Genomic DNA, 22788 nt, shown 5'->3' with positions numbered 1-22788 from the left:
CATAGAGGTGCTTATGTTCTTTTGAATTAGTGCTTTATATTCCCAGAAGTGGAATCACTGGGTCAAAAGGCAGATCCACTCTTAATTATTTGAGGTATCTCCATACTGCTTTCCACAACAGCTGCACCAATCTGCGTAACCACCAACAATGCAAAAGGGTTCCTCTGTTCACGACCTTGACAGCACTCATTATTGACTGATTTATTTAAGATAGCCATTCTGACAGGTGTGAGATAACATCTCATTGTGGTTTAATTTGCCTTTCTCTGATGCTTAGTGAAGTTGAGCATCTTTTCGTGTCTATCAGCCATCCATATGTCCTCCTTGGAGATGTGTCTATTCAGGGCCTTTAATCATTTTTTAACTGGGTTGTTTGTGTTTTGAGTGTTGAGTTTTGTAAGTTCTTTATAAATTTTGAGTAGTAACCCTTTACAGGGGTGTCCAAACTTTTGGCATCTGTGGGCCACACTGGAAGAATTGTCTTGGGCCATACATTAAACACACAAACACGAACAAAAATGGATGAACAAAAAAAGAGTTTTAAGCAAACTTACAGTTTTGAGTTGGGACACATTCATAACCATCCTAAGCCCAATGCAGCCCACAGGCCACAGGTTGGAGACACCTGCATCAAATGTATTAGCAATATGTTCTCCCATTTGGTAGGTTGTCTTTTTGTTTTGTTGATGTTTTCCTTTGCTGTGCAAAAATTTTTAGTTTGATGTAGTCCTATTTGTTTATTTTTTGTCCCTTGACTGAGGGATATGGCCAATAATATATTGCTATGTCTGAGCAATGTCCAAGATTTTGCTGCCTATATTTCCTTCAAGGATTTTTATTGTTTCAGGTCTAACATTTACTTTTTAAGTATACTTTATTCATTATGCTATTACAGTTGTCCCATTTTTGCTCCCCTCTATCCCCTTCCACCCTGCATTCCCTTACCTCCAGCATTCCACCCCCTTAGTTCTTGTCCATGGGTCATACATGTAAGTTCTTTAACTTCTCCATTTCCTATAATTTTCTTAATGTCCTCCTGTCTATTTTGCACCTACCAAATATGCTTCTTCTTCCCTGTACCTTCCCCCACTACTCCTCCCTTTCCCCTCCCCACTGAAATCCCTCCATGTTATGTCCATTTCTCTGATTCTGTTACTGTTCCGGTTGCTTGCTTAGTTTTTTTCCTTTCTTTTTTTTCTCATTTTTAGATAGTTATGAGTTTGTTGTCATTTTACTGCTCATATTTTTATCTTCTTTTTCTTAGATAATTCCCTTTAATGTTTAATACAATAAGGGCTTAGTAATGATGAACTCCTTGAACTTGACCTTATCCGGGAAGCACTTTATCTGCCCTTCCATTCTAAATTAAAGCTTTGCTGGATAGAGTAATCTTGGATGTAGGTCCTTGCCTTTCATGACTTTGAATACTGATTACCAGCACCTTCTTGCCTGTGAAGTCTTCTTTGATGTTCATAGATTGGAAGCATGGACATCATCAAAATGTCCATACAACCCAAAACAATTTATAGATTCAACACAATCCCTATTAAAGTGACAATGACATATTTAATAGATATAGAGCAAACATTTTAAAAATTTATATGGAACCATAAATGACCCTGAATAGCCACAGCAATTTTGAGAAAGAAGAACAAAGTAGGAGAGATTACAATACCTGATATCAAATGGTATTACAAAACCACTGTAATCAGAACAGTCTGGTACTGGCATGAGAACAGACATATAAAGCAATGGAACAGAATACAGAGCCCAGAAATAAACCCAAGTCTCTATGGTCAATTAATATTTGACAAAGGGGGCAGGAGCATAAAATGGAGTAAAAATAACCTCTTCAAAAAAATGGTGTTGGGAGATCTGGACAACTACATGCAAAAAAATGAAACTCAATCATCAACTTACACCATACACAAAATAAATTCAAGGTGAACAAAAGACTTAAATATAAGTTGTGACACCATAAAAGTCCTAGAGGAAAACATAGGCAGGAAAATCTCAGATATTCCACACAGCAATATTTTCACCGATATGTCCCCTAGACCAAGGGATGGAAAGGAAAAAATAAAAAAATGGGATCTCATCAAAACAAAAAGCTTCTGCACAACTAAATAAAACAGTATTAAAATGAAACGAGAACCAACCATATTTGCCAATGATACCTCAGACAATTGTTTGATCTCCAAAATATATAAAGAACTCACACGACTCCACTCCAGGAAGACAAACAACCCAATTGAAAAATGGGCAAAGGACCTGAACAGACACTTTTCCAAGGACATTCAGAGAGCCCAGAGACATGTGAAAGGATGCTCAGAGTCACCAGCCATCAGAGAGATGCAAATTAAAACCCCAACGAGATATCACTTCACACTGGTCAGAAAGGCCATTATAAACAAATCAACAATAAGTATTGCAGAGGATGTGGAGAAAAGGTAACCCTAGTGCACTGTTGTTGAGAATGCAGACTGGTGCAGCCACTGTGGAAAACAGTATGGAATTTCCTCAGAAAACTAAAAATGGAACTGCCTTTTGACCCAGCAATTCCACAGCTAGGCTTATGTCCTAAGAACCCTGAAACACCAATTCAAATGAACCTATGTACCCCAATGTTTATAGCCGCACAACTTAAAATAGCCAAGTGCTGGAAGCAACCTAAGTGACCATTGGTAAATAAGTGGAACAAAAAAGTATGGTACATTTACACAATAAAATTCTATGCAGCAGAAAGAAAGAAGGAGCTACTACCCTTTGGGACAGCATGGATGGAACTGGAGAGCATTATGCTAAGTTAAATAAGCCAGGAAGTGAAAGAAAAGTACCATTTGATCTCACCTATAACTGGAACCTAATCAACAAAACAAATGAGCAAACAAAATATAACCAGAGACATTGAAATTAAGAACAATCTGACAGTAACCAGAGGGGAGGCGGGAGGCGATAATGGGGGAAAGAGAAGGAAAGGTTTTCAGGAACATCTATAAAGGACACATGGACAAAACCAAGGCAGAGGATGGGATCAGGGGAGGGGGTGGGGTTGGCTGGGTGTGGGGGAGAGTGGGGGGGGAAATGGATACAATTGCAGTTGAACAACAACTTTTAAAAAGTAAAAAAAAAAATAATCTGATAGTCTTATGGGAACTCCTTTGGAAGTAACCATCTACTTTTGCTGCTTTTAAGACTCTCTCCTTTAATTTTTGGCAATTTAATTATTGTATGTTTTGGTGTGCTCCACCTGGGGTCCAACTTCTTTGAAACTCTGAGTTTCCTGGACTTGCATGTCTATTTCCTTCACCAGATAGGGGAAGTTTTTCCTTCATTATTTTTTCAAATAACTTTTCAATTTCTTGCTCTTCCTCTTCTCCTTCTTGCACCACTATGATTCAGACATTGGAATGTTTAAAGTTGTCCCAGACATTCCTCAGCATCTTCTTATTCTTTAAATTCTTGTTTCTTCATTCTGTTCTGGTCAAGTGTTTATTTCTTCCTTCTGTTCCAAATTGTTGATCTCAGTCCCAGTTCTTCCTGTCAGTGGTGGTTCCCTGTATATTTTTCTTTATTTCACTTTGTATAGCCTTCACTTCTTCCTTTACTTTGTGGCTCTACTTAATCATTCCTGTGAGCACCCTGATTACCAGTGTTTTGAACTCTGCATCTGATAGGTTGGCTATCTCCTCATTAGTTCAATTTCTGGAATTTTGATCTGTTATTTCATTTGGGTCATATTTCTTTATCTTGGTGCACCTGTTGTGTTGTAAGGGATGGAGCCATAGGTATTCACCAGGGTGGAACAATCTTCCTCACTTGTGTTGTGGTACTGTATATGGGGGAGGGATCAGAGAGGGAAAAATGCCACTTGCTCAGCTCTCACCATGCTTTCAGTCACTTCCCCCTCTACCCACAAGCAAATTGCTCCTCTCTGGTGCTGATTCCTGAGAGGGTGGGTTTGTGTATGTCAAGGATGCTGTGAGCCCCTGCAATGGACTCTCTTGTGTGATTGGAAACTCTCCTGCCATTGCAGCCTCCAAAGATTTATACAGCCAGAGGTTTGGAAGCTTTTTTCCCCATGCTGGAACCCTGGGTTGTGTAGTCTCTCCCGCTCCCCATTTGTTCCTCCCAGTTTATCCACACACAAATGTGGGACCTGCTGGTCCACCAGCCACTGCCTTACTATGCATTATCTCTGCCCTGCCTGCCCATCTCCACACCTCCTACCAGTCTGCATGAATGTTTTGTCTTTAACTCCTTGGTTTTGGGATTTCCATACAGTTCAATTTCCTGGCAATTCTTGTTGTTTTTTATTTTTAAATTGGTTGTTATCCTTCTTTTGGTTGTGCAAGGAAGCAAAGCATATCTACCTACATCTCCATCTTGGCCAGGAATCCTCAGGTCTAATATTTAAGTCTTTGATACATTTTGAATTTATTCTTGCGTGATGTGTAAGAAGGTGGTCTAGCGACATTTTTCTGCCCATACCTGTCCAGTTTGCCCAATAGCATGTATTGAATAAACTATTATTAGACTATTGTATGTGATTGCTTCCTCTGTAGAATATTAATTGACTATAAAATTGTGGGTTTATTTCTGAGTTCTCTATTCTGTCCCATTGATCCATGTGTCTGTTTTTATGCCAGTATCATGATGTTTTGATTACTATATACTTATAGTTTCATATTAGATAGCTCCAACTTTCTTCTTCTTTTCTTCTTCTTTCTTCTTTTCCTTCTTCTTCTTCTTCTTCTTCTTCTTCTTCTTCTTCTTCTTCTTCTTCTTCTTCTTCTTCTTCTTCGGATTGCTGTTGCTATGCAAGATCTTTCATAGTTCCATATAAATTTTTGAAATATTCTAGTTCTGTGAAATATTTCTTTGGAATCTTGATAGGAATTGCACTGAATCTATAGATTGCTTTGGGTAGTATGGCATTTTAATGATGTTAATTATTCCTATCCATGAACACTGCATGTGCTTCCATTTATTTGTTATCTTCTTCAATTTCTTTCTTCAGTGTCTTATTATTACCCAGGCACAGGTCTTTTACATCGTTGGTTACATTTATTCCTAGGTATTTTAACCTTTCTGAAGCAATTGTGAATGGCATTATTTTCTTAATTTCCCTTTCTGTTAGTTTGTTATTGGCACATAAAAATGCTACTGATTTCTGGATATCCTGCCACTTTGCTGAATTCACTGATCAGTTCTAGTAGTTCCTTGGTGGAATCTTTGGGATTCTCTATGTACAGTATCATGTCATCTGCAAATAAAAACAGTTTTACTTCTTCCTTTCTGATTTGAATGCCTTTCATTTCTTTTTCTAGTGTGATTGCTATGGCTAGAACTACTATTACTTTGTTGAATTGATAGGTAAAAGTTAACATCCCTATCTTGCTCCTGATTTCAAGGGAAACACTTGTAGCTTTTGCCTCTTGAGTATGATGTTGACAGTGGGTTTGTCATATATGGCTTTTATTATGTTTAGATATGTTCCTTCTATCTCCACCTTGCTGAGAGTTTTTAATCATAAATGGGTGCTAGATTTGATCCAATGCTTTTTCTGCACCTATTGATACGATCATGAGGGTTTTATCCTTCATTTGGTTTATGTGGTGAATCACACTTACTGTTTTGTGAATGTTGTACCAACCTCACATTCCCAGAATAAATCCCAATTGATCATGATTTTTTTATGTATTTTTGTATTATTTTTTTGACGTATTACTCTATTAGGTTTGCTAATATTTTGTTGAGGATTTTAGCATCTATGTTCATCAGGGATATTGGTCTATAATTTCCTTTCTTTGTAGTGTGTTTATCTGGTTTGGAATTAGGATAATGATAGACTTGTAAAATGAGCTGGGAAGGCTTCTCTTCTCTTAAATTTTATGAAATAGTATGAGGAGAGATATTAGTTCTTCTCAGAATGTTTGGTAAAATCACCTGTGAAGCCATCTGGTCCAGGGATTTGTTTGTTGGAAGTTTTTAATATACTGTTTCAATTTCACTATGTATAATCTGTATATTCAGATTCTCTGATTCTTTCTGAGTTAGTTCTGGAGGATTGTATGTTTCTAGGCATTTATCCAAGTTGTCCAAGCTGTCCAACTTATCCAGTTTGTTGGTATATAGTTGTTCATAATATTTTCTTACAATCCTTTGTGTTTCTTTGGTTTCAGTTGTTATTTTTCCTCTTTTATTTCTGATTTTATTTATATGGGTCCTATCTCTTTTTTTTCCTTTTGAGTCTGGTTAAAGGTTTGCCAATCCTGTTTATCTTTTCAAAGAACCAGTTGTTGGATCCATTGATCTTTTGTATCACTTTTTAGACTATTTAAATCATTTACTTCTGCTTTGATCTTCATTATTTTCTTCCTTCTTCTCACTTTGGACTTTGTTTGTTGTTCTTTTTCAAGTTCTTTTAAGTGTGAACTTAGTTTGTAAATTTGAGCTTTTTCTTGTCTTTTGAAATAGGTCTGTAATATTACAAATTTCCCTCTTATGATTGCTTTCCCATTGTCTCACAGATTTTGGATTGATGTGTCCTCATTTTCATTTGTTTCAAAGTATGTTATTTTTCCCTTGATCTTTATGTTGACCCATTCATTTTTCATAACATGTTATTTTGCTTCCATATCTTTGTGCACTTTTCAATGTTCTTGTAATTGATTCCTAGTTTCATATTGGTCAGAGAAGATATTGGATATAATTTAAATCTTCATAAATTTATTGAGACTTGTTTTGTGTCCCAATATGTGGTCTATCCTAGAAAATGTTCCATGTTCACTTGAAAAGTATGTATATTCTGCTGCTTTGGGGTGAAATGCTCTGAAGATATCAATTAAATCCATTCAATCTAGTGTGTTTTTTAAAGCCACTGTATCCTTGTAGATTTTCTGTCTGGAAGATCTAACATTGGAGTCAATGTAGTGTTAAAATCCCCCACTATGACTGTATTTCTGTTGATCTCTCTCTTTATGCTCATTAAGATTCACTTTAAATATTTAGGTGGTCCTATATTGGGTACATAAATGTTTACTAGGGTTATATCTTCTTGTTGGATTTTTCCCTTTATCATTATGTAGTGTCCTTCTTTGTCTGTTGCTATAGCTTTGGTTTTAAAGTCTATTTTGTTGGATATAAATATTGCTATCACAGCTTTTTTTTTTCATTTCTATTTGCATGAAATATTTTTTTCCAACCCTTTATTTTTAATCTTAGTGTATCTATCAACTTGAGGTGGGTCTCTTGGAGGCAGCATATATATGGGTCTTGTTTTCTTATTCATTCAGCTACCCTATATCTTTTGTTGGAACATTTAAGCCATTTACATTTAAGGTGATTATTGATGGATATCTATGTAGTGCTATTTTGTTAGACTCTTTTCCTTTTTTTTTTCTTTCTCCTTTTCTTCTTATTCTTAAAGAAAGCCCTTTAACATTTTGCAGTAATGGTTTGTTATTACAAACTCCATTGGCTTTTTCCTGTCTGGGAAGGTCCTTATTTTTCCTTCAATTTAAATGATAGCTTCAGTGGGTAAAGTAGCTTTGGTTGTAGGTCCTTGCTTTTCATCACTTTGAATATTTCATGCCACTCCCTTCTGGTCTGAAATGTTTCTGTTGAGTAATCAGATGCCAGTCTAATTGCTGCTCCCTTGTTCTTTTTTTTTTTTTACTTTCTTTTTTTTTTATTTTAATCATTGTTCAAGTAGCTGCTCCCTTGTTCTTGTTCTTGTAACTACTTGCCATGTTCTTGCAGCTTTTAGGATTCTCTTTTTGTCTTTTAGCCTTGACGCTTTAATTATAATGTGTCTTGGTGTTGGCTTCTTTGGGTCCAACTTGTTTGGGACTCTCTGATCTTCCTGGACTTGTGTGACTTTTTTCCTTCACCAAATTAGGTAAGATTCAGTCATTATTTCTTCAAATAAGTTTTTGATCCCTTATTCACTCTTTTCTTTTTCTGGTATTCCTATAACACAGGTGTCATTGTGCTTCATATTGTCCAAAATGTTTCCTAAGCAATCCTCATTTTTTTTATTCTCTTTTGTTTTTGTGGTTCTGCTTGGGTGTTTTTTTTCCACCTTGTCTTACTAATCACTAATTTGATCCTCTGCTTCATCTAATTTACTGTTTATTCCCTCCAGTGTATTATTTATTTCAGATATTGTATTATTCATTTTGACTGGTCTTTTATTATGGTTTCCATGTCTTTTTTCATGTTGCTGAGTATCCTTATAGTCATTACTCTAAACTCTCTATCTCATAAATTGCTTGCCTCAACTTTATATAGTTCTTCTTCTGGGGAATTCTCTAGTTTTTTCATTTGGGGCCTGCGTATTTGTCTCCACTCTTTGTTTGCCTCTTTTTGTTTGTTTCTGCATATTAGGTAGACCTACAAAGACTCTGAGGCAGACCTTTTTCAGGTGCTGATTGTGACTGGCCCCAGGCAACCTGTTTGGGGCTATTAGCAATCCACTGCTTGTGGCTCCCTCTGCTGGGCATGTTTATGTGCACAATGAGCCAGGCTACAAACCAAGACCAGTTTTTACCAGCACCAGGCCTCAGATAAAACCAGCTAAAGTCTCAGAGCTCTCAGAGATCCACCTTAGTTGTTAATCAGTGATAGAGCCTTATGCTTTACTCAGCAGTCCAGCTTGAGCTCCACAGTGTGGTACGGAATCTTTCCTGTGGGCAGGGCTATTGTTTCCCTTCAGGCTGATGCCACTTGGCTGGGCGGGGGCCAGGCGGGGAGGGTGAATGCTCTGCCCAAGAAAAACTAGCTTCTGCAGTATGGGGAATGACTCAGCATAGGCATCCTGGTGGCTATTCCCTCAGCTCTCTCCCCAGAACCACCACAGACTCTCCTCACATTATCTCTGGTCCACTCTGCCCTCCATCTGCCAGAGCCCAGGGTAAGTGGCTACTAATGTAATTTTGTGTGTTGGCCTTTTAAGAGGCTCTCTATATTTCCATCCATCTCTCTCTGGCAGACAGAAACCCCACTGCTTTTCACAGCTGATGTTATCTGGGTTCCTTTCTGGCTTTGGTGCTACTGGCTCAGGAGCCCAGCTTGGGGTTTATACTCCACACTTCTCAGGGGTTACACCTGAGCTTCTGAAATATCCTTCCAGAATTTCAGCTGCTGCCCATGAGAGCCAAACCAGCCATTTTGCATCTCCTCCATTGGACGTTCTGGTGAAGTCATTTCTTCTGTCTGTCCATGATTATAAGGCTTCTCTCCAGCTCATGTTCAGCTGGTTATTCAGAATGATTTCTCTAAAACTTAGTTGTAATTCCAGATTTTCCTGGGAAGAGGTTAGTGTAGCCTCCAATTACTCCTCCACTATCTTGGGTCTCTATATCAAAGTTTCTTTATATGGAACAGTCTCCTTTTTAAAATATAACTTTGTTTATCTGTTGTTTTAAGCCTCAGTGCATAAAAAGAGTGCCTTCCTGACCCATATAGCAGTAAATGCAAATTGAATCTAGTTCAATTTTATTCATTTCAGTCAGACATGTATACATGCATACACATGCATGCACACACTCACATTTATTTTAAAAAACAACTTTGTGAATTCATTGGAGCCTATAAAATGAGCCCTAGAGATGACAAATAGGCTTCTATCTCTCATGCTGATGGATTAGTTACTAGAGATGAGTGGTAGAGCACTATATTAAGATGGATTGTGAGACCCCATTTGGGCTCAGCAGGAAGGAATGCCATCATCAACTAGCAATGTCTGCCAAGGGATCAGGTGTGGGGGAAGAGCATAAGCACCATTTGTTTGTCTATTTTGGTGATAGAAATAAAAGCCTGTCACAAAGAGCTGTTTTCTTCCTCTCTCAGGAGCTTGACTGCCCACGTTTGAATAGATACAGAAGGTTGGGCAAGTTACTTAACCTTTCTGCTTTGGTTTTCTTAATTATAGTTAGTAATAACAATTGACCTACCTTATAAAATGTTTGTGAAAATTAAAGGAGTTAGATAACATAAATAATCATGAGCTATGCCAGCCACATAGCCTTTGAAGACTCTTCAAGTATAAGCCATTATTATTATTGTTGTTGTTGTTGTTGTTGTTATTTTGTATTTTATATTCTCCTACCATTGCCTTGTAAAGGGTAGTTTACACCCCTCCCCTGGCCACATTTGCCCATTTTGTGAAATGGACACAACAAAGACAAGAGAAAATGCAATGAACTCAGAAGCGTCCAACCTTTTGGCATCCCTGGTTCACAATGGAAGAAGAGTTGTCTTGGGCCACACATTAAATACATAAACACTAACAAAAACTGATGAGAAAAAAACAGGTTTTAAGTAAGTTTTCAATTCTGTGTCAGGCTGCATTCATAGCCATCCTGGGCTGCATGTTGTCTATGGGCTGTACACTCCTGATAGAGTGTGCAAGGAATCTGTGCCCCCAACCCAATTATCTAGAGTCAGGTAAATTTCAGAGACTCCCACTGCACTAGACAAATTGGGATAGGGACAGACTAACTACTCCCACCCTTCTCTTCTTTTCCAATAGTTTGTGGGGACATCCAATAAAATTAGATGAGCAATTTGAATATAAATTCAGCATTGATTGCCACGGAATAACCAATAACCACATATGACTCCCCAAAATATAACAAATAGTTTTTGTAAAACATGTATAAATGCTGTGGGGTCAGAGTCAGAAGATCCAGCACATGGCAGGGCTTTTGACCTTGGCCTGTATGTCATTTACATTCTCTAAGTTTCAGTTTCTCTATGTGTAATAATACCTTCCTTCACAGCTAATTAAATAAAAGAACATATCTGAAAATGCTGTGCAAGCTCTTCCACACCATACAATTAATTGTAAGGTGTAAAAACACTCTTCTGACCTCATAAGGTGCAGGAAGTTGCTTGAAGGAAGAAGCACGATCTACATTACTATCATGATGTCAAAGAACAAGAACACACACTGTAATGAGGCTCCTTTTGTTTTTTAGAACCCTAGACCTTCCTAGATAAATTCTATTTCTGCTAGATTTGATTTTATCTACCCTCAATAGCTCCTCTTCAGCAGCTCCAAATGCTGTTTCCCCTAAATGCTATAATTCAGATACTATTTGCAAATGAGAGTCTCCTGGTGACCATTTCCAACCTAGAAATTGTGTGTTTAAGAAGAAAGGTACAAAATATACTGATAAGGGATGGGAGAGCCAGCCAACTTGTCAAGCAAGAAGTTTCACGGACTATGACAGAGCTTCCCAACCAGCGTGCTTTGAATCACCAACTGGTGGAGGAAGCTGCTGAGCCCCAGTACCAGTTGCTTCCAGCCTTCACTGTTCTCCCATACAAACAGTATCATTTTCTGTGTGTTACTTGCCCTGAAGAAGGTCGGGAGCATAGTCCAATGGCATAGGGTATATATAGTACATTTTACAATTTTTGTCTCCTTTAATTCTCCCAGCCATTATTTAGCTCCCACTTCACAAACAAGGAACCTGGAGTTAGAGAGAGGGTATGTGACTACCCCAAGGTCATGGAAAATAGTTAGAAAAGCCAGGAAAAGCTCTTCTTTCTCTTCTGATGACTTCCTTTTTCTTTTCTCCTTTACATTCTCCTTTGATCACTTTTTATGCTTTTTAATAAATTGTGTGCATACTTTAATCCTAAGAAGAGTGACATAAAGAGAAATAAAATCTACCTTTTTCATTTTTAATGGAAAATTAGAAAAGTAGGAAAACACCATCCAACCTATCAACATCAAAATATAAATAAAGCTAGTTCACATTTTAGTGATTTTTAATCTGTGCTTCCCATTCTTAGTGTTTTCATATTGGGTGCTAGCGATCCTTGTTCTGTTGTTTTGTTTTTCTTGTTTTAAACATTACTATATATACAAGTTTGAATTTTACTTTTGTAGCTTAGTATTGTGACTTCAATATTTGCTTTTGTTGCTTAATTTTTGGAGACATCATTTTAATAGCCAAATAATAATCCTCAGTAATGCTCTGTCACATGAGTAAATTAAGTGTAAGTGTTGAATATGCGAATTTCAAGTTCAAATTTTCTGATTCTCATTTCTTTACTACCGTGCCATTCTCTGTTACTAGAATTGATGTCATATTTTATCCCAATTGTACATGAAATTCTTGATATCACATCATTCAAGACAAACAGGTGACTAAATGACACAAATAGTTCTTCAAAATAAAAAATAATTTTTTAAATATTTTATTTATTTATTTTTTAGAGAGGGAAGGGAGGGAGAGAGAGAGAGAGAGAGAAACATCAATGTGCGGTTGCTGGGGGTTATGGCCTGCAACCCAAGAATGTACCCTGGCTGGGAATCGAACCTGTGACACTTTGGTTCCCAGCCCGCACTCAATCCACTGAGCTACACCAGCCAGGGCAAAAAATAATTTTTAATTGTTTATATTCTCTGAACCTCAGTCACCTCTTCTGCACAGATATCCTTCATCCTGTGACACAGAGAGCACCTGTGATGAAAGATTAATACAGAAAACTTGAAATTCCAAAATTATGATTGCATAACAATTATCTTCTTGGGTTTTCTTGATTTTATAAAATTTCAACCCCATAATTTCTAAAGGAAACCATTTAGAGAGACAACTCTAAGGAACAGTAAAAATAAAATGAAAATTATACATCAGGGCCTTTCCACCCCAATCCCAGCATTACATACTTAACTTTTTTAACTAGAAAGAAAGATGGGTTTTTTTTTCTAATCTTTTCTTTCTCTTCTTTTTCCCAATAGAATTCAAGATGACTTATTCATCGCAAACCCTGCTTAATCTTAATACAAGGTAATAGCTTTCTTGTTGGGTAAATCCGGTGGAAATTTATGCTTATGGATGATGCTTCAGGAGCCTTTAGATTTCCAAAGGCAGGGAGTGGGGAGAGGGGAAGGAGGTACAAGGAACAGGTCCCTTGAGGAAGAAGGAGTTCAATCAGGGTGGCATCTTCTGGAAGTCACATACAAAGGACCTCTCAGTACTGCTCCCCTCTGCCACCCAGTCACTCACAGAGTGAGGGACAGGTCCCAAGCTCAGAGCCCTGGCACCTAGAACTACAGAGATGAAAGGGCAGGAGGTACTGGGAAAAGAGAGCAAAGGGCCCCATGTGCTTGTACCAAAGAGATTAATAAATGCCCAAAAGAAGTTGCGATCTCTTTGCTCAGGCATATTTCTAAGGTCTAAATGATCATTCAGTGAGTATTCATTAAATTGCCACAGAGCGTGGCACACTCTAGATGGTCAATAACATACCTGTGGAATAAATTATAAAAATGCCTTAAATGTGGGGTTGGGGGGTGGCTACTGATTCACAGTACTTGTCCTTGAGTCTCAGCCCCTACAATCCCTTCCCAAAGGATGATTGATCATTTCTTTCCACTTGGAAAGTGGGTTGACACTAGATATTATAAAAGCACAAGGCCAGTGGTTATTATGGTCAGAAGCAGGGATAAACTCCCAGCTCTGCTGCATTGGGAAGCGACAGATTACAACTTGAGAACTAAGGGCTCCACACAGGGGTATCCTTAGACCTGGCAAGGCCAGACCCCCACTCCTGTTCTCTGCTGACCCCCTCATTCCATGCTTCACACTTCCAGGGACACAGAAACATGGATCTGAAAGGACCGCCTCCCATTAAGGCAATGTGTAAGAGGGGGTGGCTTTTCAAAGGCCCCCAACAGCTCAGCTACTGACACTCAGAGTATTACACAATGTAGCAGTGAGGGAGCCTGACAGTGAAGTGACCATTGGAAAGATTGTGATTGAGAAGAGGAACTCCAGAGCCAGACTACCTGGTTGTCAATCTCAGCTCCTCCACCTGCCAGCTGCATGCCATAGTATCCCTGGCCTCAATTTTCTTATCTATAATATGGTAACAGAGAGCACTTAGTATCCCTGTACCTCGATTTTCTTATCTATAATATGGTAACAGAGAGCTTTAGCTTCATGGGACTGAGGTGAGAATTAAATGAGTATTAACTCATGGGGCCCACTTAGAACAGTGGTTAGCACACAGGACATGCTAAGTAAGTGCTGAGGACCATTTTATTCTCTGTTCTGAGCTCCATGAGCCACCACGTGAGACCTTAGCATGCTTAGAATGAGAATCATGATTCCTGGTCAGCTTTATTCCAAACACAGCCATCCGTCCTGTCCTTTCTTCATAGTTTAGCTGAGTGCATTTTCTGTTCTAGGGCCCTGAGGAAAACACAATGATCTGAGAAGTCCTAGGGCCTAACATGGGTCTGTCCATTTGCTTCTGGCTTGGGGACCCAAATTTTAGGTCTGGACCCTGGAGTGCTTAGATAGGCCCTGGATTTTCCCGACACAAGGTTTCTGAGAGAATGAAGCCTCCACAAACCTCTAGGAAAGCAGTGTTACACTTGTGTTTTTTAAGAAAGAGGGTGAGAAAGGGGAGTGTGTTCAAGTCAAGAGTTTCATGGCTCTCTTATAAATAGGAAGTCTCCTTTTCCCATTCCACATGCATGCCCTGAAGGTCCCACAAGCACATGCCAGGGTTCTTCCCCACTCTGAAGCAGCTGCTGAAACTGTCAAAACTGGAACTGGGCCTGGAACTGTCAAAACTGTCTGGGATCTGGGATCCCATGGGTCCTCCTTGTACTCTCCCCATTGCAGATGGAGCAGGGAGCTAGTGTCGGCCCAGGTTGGTGGGTGCTGAGACCACAGCAGAGCCCTGACATATGCCCCAGAAGGCCCTGCAACATCCCAGGCTGGAGCAGTCGTGGCATAGAGGGTGCTAAGTAAATATACACAGAGATGGAGATGACCAGAGCCACTATCACCTTAAGTATAATCCCTGTGTCTGTTGTCAGCTTCTACTTCTCAAGGTCCTTTCCTGAGGATTTGCATTATCTCTTTGGGTCCCAGTGGGTGCCTGGTGAGTGAGGTAGGGCAGGAATTATCTCACTAGAAGGAAAAGTCCACAGCAGGCTCCTGATCTGTCCTTGAGGCATGGAGCAGGGTAAGAGCTGACGCTTGCCTAAAAAGCTCACCTGTGTCCACTAGTTCTTGATCCCTACAGTCATGTGACTAGGACCCAGGCATCTTGCTGCTTGACTCCAGAGCCCCTTTCAATGGCACATCCTAAGAAGAGCTGCTTGGCCCCAGCCTGCTGGCTAGCACAAACCCAGGCCTACCCACAGGGCCCTTGAAGTGGCCCAAGACCTACCTATAACACCCACAGATAATGAAAGATAACAGCTTTCTGGTGGTGTCTCCAGGCTTGAAAGAGTGGCTCCTCTTCTCTGCCTCGACCACTTTACCCACACTTTCAGACTGCAACCCCTGACCCCCTCCCTGTTCCTGCATTCAGGAGCCCTGATGCAGGCAGGGGATGACCTGTCTCAGGAAGGGCTACTAAACTTCTTACTTCCCCTATGAGAATAGCAGCAGCCAAATTTCCCCCACCTTCATTTTGTCCTCACCTATGGAGAAGTATGATTTTCAAAAAGGTACAAAAACTGAGGCACAGAAGTTAAGTAAATTACCCAAAGTTATTCATGCAAGAGCCAAGATTTAAGCTTGGGTCTTCTGACATCAAAGTCTATGTTTTTCTACCAACCATAGTTTCCACCCATTCATATGTTGGGCATTTTCCCTTACAACTCTTGGGCCAGTTTACATGAGATGACTTCAGGGCCAAAGCACCCCAAAGACCCTTCTCATTCCTTTGAATTAGTTTCTTGCCCCCAGTTAAAAGTCAGAGATTCCTAAGGAAAGACACAGTGTGAGTCAGTGGGTTGGGGTAGTACCTCTTCATCATGAGCTACTAGGTAGCAGGGTCTATACCCCACAACCAACACCCTGTCATCAGGCCCTGCAGAAACCTTTCTCAATGATGGTAGTATTTGTAGTAGGAAGACCAGAGGGGACAGACCTCAGAGCTTGATGTTAATCTACTGTGACATCTACCTTGGTATTTTTTTCCACTGTGTCTGAGGCAACTATGAGGCAGGAAGGGCAACTGGAATGATCAGGGCAATGAACCAGAAAAGACAGAGAACGTTTTGGAACATTGGACAGTCAGTTATAGAAGCCTGGCCCATTGGCCTCTGAAGGCACCCACAGATTCTTCCACTCTAAGTGAAGCAGCATTTGGCAACATGGGGGTCTGCTGCCCAAAATGGCACACAGCCTATTTTCTGTGATCCACAATCTGGTCCCTTCTGCCTTGTGGTGACCACCATCTGGGATGGGGAGAAGTCCGCAGGAGCTGGAGAGCAGTTACAACCACCCCAGCTTCCCAGAAGGCCGTGGCTCTGGGTTCCTACCTGGCCCTTGTTTGGAAGTTGACTGAATCCTGTACTCCCCTCTGACAGAAGCCCACCTGCTGGCATCTCTCAGGTGACCACCTTCTTCACTATCTCTCCTCCCATCTTTGAAACTGCCAGCAAGTCTCATTATGTCACGAAGCCTTCTACATCCTTCATGAAGGATGATGGAGAATCTCTGTCCTGGCAGGACCAGGGCACACAGACGGAATACATCTATGAGACCAAGGGTAAGGGGAACTGCACCTGCTGCCCACCTATAGCTGGGCTCCCTAGGGGATGGGGGAGGAATGCATTCCATGTATGTAAAAGATCGGGGCTTAAGTATTATCTCTCATGATGAGGGTATGAACTGCTTCCTGTGCCATTTGAAGTTGTATTTTGGATAAGAAGTTAAAACTTTTTCCCCTGGTTGGCGTAACTCAGTGGATTGAGCGTGGGTCAACCCTGCATCCCGTGGGTCAATTTGCAATGCTGCAAACCAAAGCATCGCAGGTTCAATTCCCAGTCAGGGCACATGCCTGGGTTGCAGGCCACGGCCCCCAGCAACCACACATTGATGTTTCTCTCTATCTCTCTTTCTCCCTCCCTTCCCTCTCTAAAAATAAATAAACAAAATCTTTTTAAAAAAATTTTATTAAAAAAAAAACTTTTCTACTAGTCCTGCTGTAAACTTCCTCCATCCCAGACTCCCCTCAGAGAAAGAGCATCAGCAAAGTACTGAGACAATTTACCTTCTTCAGTCTTTTTCTGTCTCTTCATTAATCTTCCTGTTCTTGTTCTTCATGAACACAGACTCTATTTCCCTCATGGACACAGGCCATTTCCTTCCCCAATTACAGACCCATTCCCTAAGGTGATGGGCCTTATCCAGGTAATCACATGGACAGTGGCGGGTGCCCCTCTGGACAACCCCAGACTCTGTTTCAGAGTGCAGTCAAAGCCAGCCCTGACTCAGGACTGGTCAAAACCAGCCTAGTGTGAACTTTTGTGGTAACAACTGGGAGACTCAGAGACAGTCTGGCAAGGTTTCAGTGGGTAGCTTAATCCTCTACCCAAATAAGCCCAAAGGCCCCTCACTTTAGGATCCTAAGGATGAAACACTGAATTTCTCACCACTATTAATAATTTAAATCCAGCCTTAGTGAGATTGATCCATCACAGGTTCACAGATTTGTTTCACATCTGTAATCAAGGCAGCAGTAAATTAGATTTTCCCATCACCTCATCTCCCTGCACCCATCTATGCCTACTAAATTTCATAGCTCCGATGTGGTTAAATGAAATTAGGAGTCTGTACCTATGTGGGAGAATGGAGAGGCAAAGGGCAGCCCACACAAGCTAGGAGGTTGGTAGCATAGGCAGCACATCATGAGGAGTGTTTTACAGGCCAAATCAGATCTTGTTGGACCTTTGTCAGCACATGAGCTCTGACTGGGCCCCAACCACTGGAACTATATCAAAGTCAGTAAGCATGACAGCTGGCAAAAATCTGAGCATTTCTCTACATATTCACAAGCAGCGTCCTGGAAGTTGTTTAGTGGGTAATCACTTGAAAGTGCCAATGCTAAGCTTGAAGGGATGTGGGATAGGAGAAAGAAGATAAGAGAAGGCTGTGGTGTAGGAAGAGGGGCACAGGGCCTGTTCATACCTCTGTGGACCCACCTCCATAAAAAAAGCCCTCTGGAAATTACTGTTTGTTTTGACCTGTTCATTCATGATCTTTTTGGTTTCTAAGTTTAATTTACAGAGCTAGTCATGTCTCTATCTAACTTAAGTTTAAAGCACTCTGTATACTTGTTCCATAGGGGCATGTTTTACAATTGTCTTAGCAGTACTAAGTTCCTTAATACCAACATATATTCTGTGTTTATTTAAAGTCTAGCCACCCACTGTAAATGTTCCCTGGGCAAAAGGTGTGGACCGTATTAAAGCCAGGGTCAGTGACACATCCCAGGTTCCTGCAGTTATGTGAAGGGGTGATCTTTACAGTAAAGGTTGAAACACAGGGAAAAGCAAGCAATTCCCTAAAATTCATGGAGGTTCTTCTCCTTCTGCCTATGATTTTTACAACCTATCTGTTTGGACAGCATTGATAATAATTCAGCAAAACTTGTCAGTAATAGCTACATAACTGATCTGGCCAATGGAATGGAATGAATATATAAGAAAAAGACTTCTCTGAGAGAATGATTAGTTATAAGAGAAAGAAATGGAAGTGTGCAAGTGGAAACCAGGAAATATGGAGCTCCAGGAAGTTAGAAGAGTTCAAAATCATGTCAAGAGAAGATAAGGAAAGTGACTCAGGCCAAATGATCTGTGGATGATGTAGATGGGCCCATGCCAAGAAGGAAAGCCAGTCAGTTCCTCTGCAGCTGGAGCACAAAACACTAAGGATTCCCTCTGTGGCTGATGTCAAAAAAGAATCTACTTGCATCCCATGGCTAAAGCCACCCACCTCCTTGTTGGAAAAACACAGACAATGTGGACAAAAGCAATCCAAAGTGCTGGTGGTGTGGGGCCGAGGGCCAGCAGGAATAAGCAGAGATGACAGCCGTCATCAACACTGCTGATCCATGAGGCCAAGACTGTGCATTCCCACCACTAGATACCTGTAAAGATCCCCAGCCTTTATCAAGATCCCTGCTTGCATTTTTAGCAAGATCCCCAGAGGATTCTCAGGTGCAGGAGTGTTGGGGAACCACAGACCACAAGTATAGGATGAATACAATAGGGTGCAAGTTTCCTATTTTAAAACATCTTTTTATTATGAGATTGTTCAACCCTAAGTGGGCCAGAAATGGCATTTTACATGGCAAATTCCTCCTCAGCAAATCAGACTGTGAATCAAATGTGGAGGAAATAAATCCTTGAAATCTTACTACAGAGAGTGGCAGATCCAACATGGAAGGATTGCTAAAGGTACCAGAAATGCCTCGTGACCCATGTGAGGAAGCATACTGAAGGAGGATCAGAAAGGATATTGATGGCCTCCAGTGTCCACCTATCCAGGCACACATCAGGGTCATAAACACAGTATACCAAAAGTTCTGACACAGAGCATTACATCCATGCTTACAGAAATCCTCAAGACTTAGTGCCTGGCATACAGTGAGCACTTATAAATATTTGTTAAATACTTGTGAAATTGTTGCTGAATCCTCATCTGATTCAGAGCAGATATGGTGATGAGAAGAGTATATCTTATATCCAAAACAAACAAACAAACAAACAAACAGTCTTACTAGAAAGAGAACAGTGTTTAGGAAAATGTGGATGAGGATAAATAGAAAGAGAGGAAGTGATATTAGTGGAATAATTTACTTTAAGCCACCTGACCAGATGGAGAGCAGGGTTGGAAAGCTCCTAAAAGTACATACTGGCATTTACACAAAGTTTCCCTCAGTGGACTCGGATTTTGAAAAATCGCACGCAGTTTATAAGTAGATGAGAAGAAGATAAGTAGAATCTTACCTACAATAAGTGTAGGAAAATGGCTCAAACTTTAAGAAGAGTGTCAGGAGAGCTGATTGCCCAGGATAAACTTATTCTTACCAAAAGTAGTAGTAGTAGTAATGATAGCAATAACAACAATAATTTGGGGGCCCTTTTAAAATATGAGCGGGGCAAAAAGCAAGGCAGATAGTGTCACTGTTTAGTGCAATGTTGAGAAGTGACTCAGATAAAGTCACGTCCTTCGATTGCTATTTAATTTTTACTTCATTGTAAAGGAAAATGACCTTCATATTGAAAAGGATACAACAAAATTAGGCAAGAAATAGAGGAAAGCAAAGTTAGTGAAAAGATCAGAGGACATTGTTGTGTCCTAATCTAGAAAAAATACACCCAGAATATATATAGAGAGAAAAATAGCTTGATCATGTTTATACTTTTTGAGAAATTGTGAAAAATTGGGAAAATGAGTCTACAACCAATCTGGGGCAAATACTGAGAGCAAAATGACCACAAGAAGCTAGCATAGGATTAACAAGAACAAAGCAAGTAATACTGGCTTTTAGCTCACTTTTTTGATAGTTATTAGATCAGGAAATAGTGGTAATCCAGTAGACTCAAATTCCACAATGTGTTTCATTTCCAAAGCCTTCCTGATGTCCCTGTGGAAAAGAGAGTGAAATATCAGATGGATGCTAATGTAAAATGATGGAGTGATAACTGTTGAATGGTCACCCAGAGATACTGTTTAAGGACCAGAGTCAAACCAGGTTCCAGTGCAGAGCCACAGGGCTCTGTCCAACACATTTTATCATAGGCCATAGATACAGATGTAGGAGGAAGATCTGCGTTCGTAGATGACCTGAAGCTGTTGGGTGATGGGAACAATGTAATCAGATTCCAAAAGATCTTGACAGGCAGAAACATGGGACCAGAACTATTTATAATTAAATGCTGATTTTAGGCCCATAAAAACAACAGGATAGAGAGATACAATGTAGGGAAACCCTCTTTATTGTAGATGCTTTACTCAACCATAAGCTCAGTAAGTCAATGGCATGACTGATATGAGAGCCAGAAAAGTTAATATAAGTAAATATAATTAAAAGATTCTATACAGAGGGATTAGTCCTACTCTAGCTTGCACCGACGGTCAGCCTAGGCACAACTGATCCATCCAAGAGCTACCACATTCTATGAGGGCTAGAAGCAGACTGGTAGGATTTGGAGGAAAAGGTGTTGTTACAGCAGTCCAGGAGACTATGCCATACTAAGAACTGTTGAAGCAAAGGACATGTAAAGTATGGAAGACACATGTCTCTGAGATAGCATGCCTGCCTGCAAATACCTGGTGACCTGCCATATAAAACCAAGACCTGACCTCTCCATCTGCATTGAAGGACTAGCATAGCACTAGCTTCCAGAAAATATATTAAGAAAAAGAAATTCTCCCTAACAGTGAGAGCCATGCCACAATGAAATGAGTTTTCTTAAAAGTTGGACAGTTCTTGTCTGTAGAGGGCTTGGCCACAGCAGAACTAGCAGTCAATGACAAGGCACAAGTGCCAAGGCATCCAAGCATGGCAGACCAAGTCAAAGCCTGATACTCCCATGAGCAGATGGGGCAGTTTGCCTTTGCTTTTTCCTCATAGGCCTGCTCCTCTCTGCTATTAAGCATGGAACCTTGAGTGTGCATGTGTGTGCATGCACACCTGTGCACATTTATATGTGTACACATGTACACATATATGTTTAGGAAGAGGGAGAGGTGGGAATGGGAGTGGCAAAAAGGAATGAAGACAATAAAATTTCAGAAGACACAAAGTAAGCATCACCAAGAACTTACAAAAGTTCTCAGAAAAATACAGTACCCTCCCATTGCATATCTTAGTGCATCTATACTAGACAACCCCATGTTTTTCAGCCAGTCTCCATTATGCATCTCTTAGGGGGCAAAAACAGCAGAAATAGCCACTCCCTACAGTGATAGCCACACCCCATTATTTATCACGGTCTTGGAGCCACATGGCTCTCTGGTTGTATATTCCTCCTACAGAAGAAAGAATTATCTCCAAGGTGCCCCTTCAACCTCAGTCATGCTATCTATCCTGGGGACCTAATTGGCCCCATGGTGACCAGAGGAGAATGCAGAGGGCCTCTTGTTCATTGCAATCCTAGAAAAAAGGAGAATGGGCAGAGGGAGCCTCCAGTGTATACCAGCAGTCCCCTCTGGCCAGTTTTTCCCCTTCATTGATCAGCCTTGGGTGCCAAGAAAGAACCTCAGACCCTAAATGTCCAATATGAACCCACTGGAAAGCGTAAGGTTAAAATAATTAACAGCCACCCTTTTCTGTCTTTTAACAGCACCTTCAAAATTAAAACTAAAAACAGAGCAAGAAGGCTCAACAATACTATCCACCTTGAAGTCAGGTTCAGAAGGTATTATTTTAATTTTAGAATTTAATGATGATTTTAAACGACTTTCAAAAGTTACATTCCATCAGAAGAAGGTAAGAAACACAGAATTATCAAGCCACCAGCCAAAGAGAGCCCTCTTTGGATTATTTTATTTTTTCTTTGTTTGACTTATTGTTATTCGATTACAGTTGTCCTATTTTCCCCCTTTGCCCTTCCCCCCCAGCCCAACCCTTGCTCCACAGTCAATCCCCACACTATAGTCCATATCCATTGATCATTCAATCATGTGCTTTGACTAGTCCCTCCCCCTCCTTTCCTTCATTATCCCCCTCACCTCACCCCTCTGGCCACTGTCAGCCTGTTTCATGCTTCCATGTCTTTGGTTCTATTTTGCGCATTAGTTTATTTTGTTCATTACATTCTTCTTATAAGTAAGTGAGATGATATGGTATTTATCTGTCATTGACTGGCTTATTTCACTTAGCATAATATTCTCCAGTTCCACCCATGCTATCACAAAAGGTAGGAGTTCCTTTTTTCTGCTGTGTAGTATTCCATTGTGTAAATGTACCACATTTGATCCACTTATCAACTGATGAGCACTTAAG

The 22788-nt window shown here is 40.3% G+C and overlaps 1 protein-coding gene across 1 annotated transcript in view; it reads left to right on the top strand.

Moving 5' to 3' along the window:
• ERICH6B (glutamate rich 6B) overlaps positions 1-22788 on the top strand; it is a 63866-nt gene that overhangs the window by 5712 nt on the left and 35366 nt on the right. Inside the window, exon 2 of the mRNA XM_036011097.1 lies at positions 16358-16539. Within this exon, the coding sequence (XP_035866990.1) occupies positions 16358-16539 (182 nt within the window). The remainder of the gene's footprint in view (positions 1-16357; positions 16540-22788) is intronic.

Source organism: Phyllostomus discolor, chromosome 11 (genome assembly GCF_004126475.2).
Source record: "Phyllostomus discolor isolate MPI-MPIP mPhyDis1 chromosome 11, mPhyDis1.pri.v3, whole genome shotgun sequence".
NCBI lineage: Eukaryota > Metazoa > Chordata > Mammalia > Chiroptera > Phyllostomidae > Phyllostomus > Phyllostomus discolor.
This window is presented reverse-complemented; position numbering and strand designations above follow the sequence as displayed.